Raw genomic sequence first — 3,788 nt, 5'->3', positions numbered from 1 at the left:
ATTATAGTAAAGTCATAGAGAGCATGAGAGTTAGAGGAGAGATTGGAATAAATGGAGTCAGACACAGTTCATGGTAGCATTGCTCACCTCAGTCCCGCTTGATGGTCCTCATGGGGGGAATCTGGCCACGAGAGCAGGAGCAACCTCAGGGACCGAGAACTGGGGAGCCTCTCCTGGCCCAAGAGCCAGAGAGGGCCCCGGGAATTGGGGAAAGCCTTTACTTTATTGCTAACCAACCATTATATCACTTTAGTGGGACATGATTACAGAATCACCCGTCACAGGAGGGGGAAGTACAATAGGTACACACATTGTAGGAAGGGGATCTATGATAGGCATAAGCATAACAGGAAGGGGATGAGCTAGGGGTGTGCACATAGGAATGGGAAGGTCTAGAGGTATACATGTGACAAGACCCTAGATTCATGATGGCAGCCTAACCTTGGTCCTCCTTGGGAGGGTTTGACTTCTCTGGTGTCTCCTACAAGGAAACAGACAACTACTATCCTTATCAGAAGGGAGTGGGACCTACTTGTTGTGGGATAAACAGTGGTGTCTGCTTGGTCTAGACAGCTGATAACTCTCAGGGAGAATGGCCCCTAATCCACTCCTGATGACCTCCAAGTGTACAGTCATTCTCAAGAAGCTAAGTCTGGCATATATTTGGGGGAGACAGCTTGAGAGAAATCCTTCTGTTTCCCACACACTTGCTCCTGATCATAAGCACCCAACTATCTGAGCTGCAGGTTCAGTGTAGTCCTCTGAAATGCATCCCTCTGGAGGTGGGGGGAGTAGGTGGTGCCCACCTAGTTGGGATTGGGGGTCACACTGTAGACCTCTCTATTGGGTCCCTGCTTCATGCCTGTATGTTGCATTCACTTCTTGGAGTGCCAGGTGGTTGGTTAGTGACCTGTTCCCCCAGTACCACTGTCCCTCTCTCTTTTTTCCCCCCTCCTTAGTTGTTGGCTGCCATACATATCCGTGGGTTGGGTTTGGCACCTACCTTAGTACCTGGACCAAACCCCAGGAATATATTTATATAGCAGTTTTTCCCATATGCCCCTTTTTTCTTTTTCTTTTTTTTTCTTACCTGAGTGGGCTCATTTTGTACTTGTCCTTTTGTGCTTGGTTTACTTCACTTAGGATAATTTCCTCCAGTGCTTCCCAGGCAATGATGTGTTTTATGAGTTCAACACAGCTTTTTAGGGATGCATAGTACTCCATTGTATGTATGTACTACTGATTCTTAATCCATTGATCCGTTGATGGAAATTTGGGTTGTTTCCAACTCTGCAATTGTGAACTGTGCCATGATGAACACTGGAGCCCAGATGTCTGGCTGTGCTTTGTTTTTTGTCTCTTCTGGGTCTGTGCCCAGTAGGGGGATTGCTGGGTCGTATAGTAGCTCAATTTCCATCTGCTTTAGATATCGACAAATCAATTTCCATAATGGCTATACATACTTACAGGTCCCCCAGCAGTAAACGAGAGTTCCTATCTCACCACAGCCCCTCCAACACTTGTTACCTTCTGATTCTTTGAATTGCGCTATCTTTGAGGGTGCTAGGTGGTATTTCAGAGTTGTTTTAATTTGCATTTCTCCTATGGGTAGGAACATCGGATCTGGAACATTTTCTTATATGTTTATTGACCCTTTGGAATTCTGCCCTTGAGAAACTTCTCTTCAGGTCCTTTGCCCACCTCCTCAGTGGGCAATTGTTATTTTTTTCTTGCTGTATAGTAGTAGAGTACTTTAGATTTTACCCCATGTGTTGATTTGTGCCTCCTCTTTGTTTGTATCCTTTCTTATTTCTGATAGCCTATGTATTTCCTGAGTCAAAGTTGTCAGGGAACTTTGTCCCAATTCCCATATTGATGGCCCTAATAGTTTGGGGTTTTATCTCTAGGTCTGTGATCTACTTGAGTTTCTTCTTGTTCTTAGAGTCGGGTAAGGGTCTTGCTTAATTTTCTGCGGGTAGAAATCCATTTCATCCACCACCACTTATTGAAGATGGCATCCGTTTCCCATTTGATATTTTTGGGGCTCTTATTAAAGATCAGTTGTCTGTATGCTGAATACCTGGGATTTCGGTCCTTTTCCATTGCTCTGAATAGCCACCATTTTACCAATACCACACTGTTTTGACCACCCTGGCTGCATAATAGGTACTAAAGTGAGGTAAAGCAAGCCCTCCAACTTTGTCCTTCTTCTTCAGGAGTTCACTGCTAACTCTGAGTTTCTTCTCTCTCCATATGAAGTTGGTAATCATTTTTCCCATTCTTTGCAGAAAGATGATGATATTTGGATCAGGATAGCATTGAACTTATTGCAAATGATTGTGCCACAAAAAATCGACATGTTCCTCAGAGAACATGAAATCATTAAACATTTATAGATTTTTAGGCTGTAGTAGTCAAGTCCCAGGTGAATATGCGATGGAGAAATAACATGCTTAACTGTTGTGCAGTAATAAAGCTCTATTTGGCTGGCGACAGAAGCCATAAGATTCCTCAAACAGCTCCTTTAGGGATTTGATCCTGAGCATCTTTTAAGCATTGTTGACGATCTTGACATCCGTGTGCCAACCCCTTTCATTACATAATTTCTTAATGAGCGTTTCATAATGCTCCTAATATAGGATATTTTAAATAGGGATACATGTTACTGGATGAAGCGCAAACAGCTTCCACCTCGCCATTTCAAACGACACCCCAGAGCAGCGGAGTGGACAGTAGGTTGGAGGGAGACATCGTTTGGAAAATTCTGTGTTTGTGCTCAGAATGTAAGTACTCAGAGTTTCTGGGATTTATATCACTAAATATCACCGAACACATGCCACAAAACCTCACCAAACGCCCATGCCTGAATACCCCATATCTTTTCCATGAGATGGGAAGTGAAGGGCATTTACTCATGACTAAAAAAGGATTGGACTTCCATCACACAGAATCAGTCATGTGAATTTTGTTTCATGTTGCACTACCACATAAAGAAAATCAATCCTGAATATTTAGAGAACAAGTGCCATTTAAAAAAATAATAAAGCTTCTTACATATCTATCCTTTTGAAAGTGTCTTTAAACGTTAAGATTAAACATAAACGTAAGAGCATTTTTATCAACAAAAGCTACTGCCACACCACAACCTTCATAGTCAGTGTTCGTAAGTAACGTATGGAATGACATTTGTGTGATGCTTGTGGCAACAAGAAGCAGTTTCACTTTAATGGAATGGCAATTTACTCCAAAAGATATCTGCTTCCTTTGCATCTTTATAGGACATAAGTAAGACCTCGAACTAAGATGCACATAGTCATGTTGAACCTAAAATCTCCTTTCCTGGCTCTATTGCAGGATAGATGGGTATAGGTAAGAAAGTAATACACTTATTAAGTGCTAATTTTGTGCTCCGTCCCAGCCAGAAATTATCATAGATCATGCCTGTTGCAAACCACCCTGCTTACAAAATGAGTTTAACTTTGCTTCTTTCTTTCATGGCCATGCAGCAAGAGAGAGGCTCACAAGTAGGCAAAAGTTGGTTTCTGACAAGAAACAGGGTACATGGTCAAGAAGACGTGGAATAAATTATGTTTTTAACTGATGGTCTTTTTCTGCAAATGACATGCCCTTTGCCCTCCTTCTCTTCATTCTTAAAAATTCACATATTTTGAAAAAGCCATATTGATAATAATGTTTCTCTTAAATTTGCAGATTACTGACACAATGAATGTCTCCAAGCCAGACTCCAGTTTTGCTTCTGTGAGTGAATTTATACTCCTAGGTTTCTC

At 41.9% G+C, this 3,788-nt stretch overlaps 1 protein-coding gene across 1 annotated transcript in view; it reads left to right on the top strand.

Moving 5' to 3' along the window:
• The first annotated feature begins 2,669 nt into the window (after positions 1–2,669).
• The window catches only part of LOC101661888 (toll-like receptor 11), a 23,167-nt gene continuing 22,048 nt past the window's right edge, over positions 2,670–3,788 (top strand). The window contains exons 1-2 of the mRNA XM_004698860.2: positions 2,670–2,732; positions 3,712–3,759. Of these exons, the coding sequence (XP_004698917.2) occupies positions 2,670–2,732; positions 3,712–3,759 (111 nt within the window). The remainder of the gene's footprint in view (positions 2,733–3,711; positions 3,760–3,788) is intronic.

Source organism: Echinops telfairi, unplaced genomic scaffold, assembly GCF_000313985.2.
Source record: "Echinops telfairi isolate 266 unplaced genomic scaffold, ASM31398v2 ScPeMD7_18;HRSCAF=68, whole genome shotgun sequence".
NCBI classification, from domain to species: domain Eukaryota; kingdom Metazoa; phylum Chordata; class Mammalia; order Afrosoricida; family Tenrecidae; genus Echinops; species Echinops telfairi.
The sequence above is the reverse complement of the archived record's forward strand: the minus strand, read 5'-3'. Positions and strand labels throughout refer to the sequence as shown.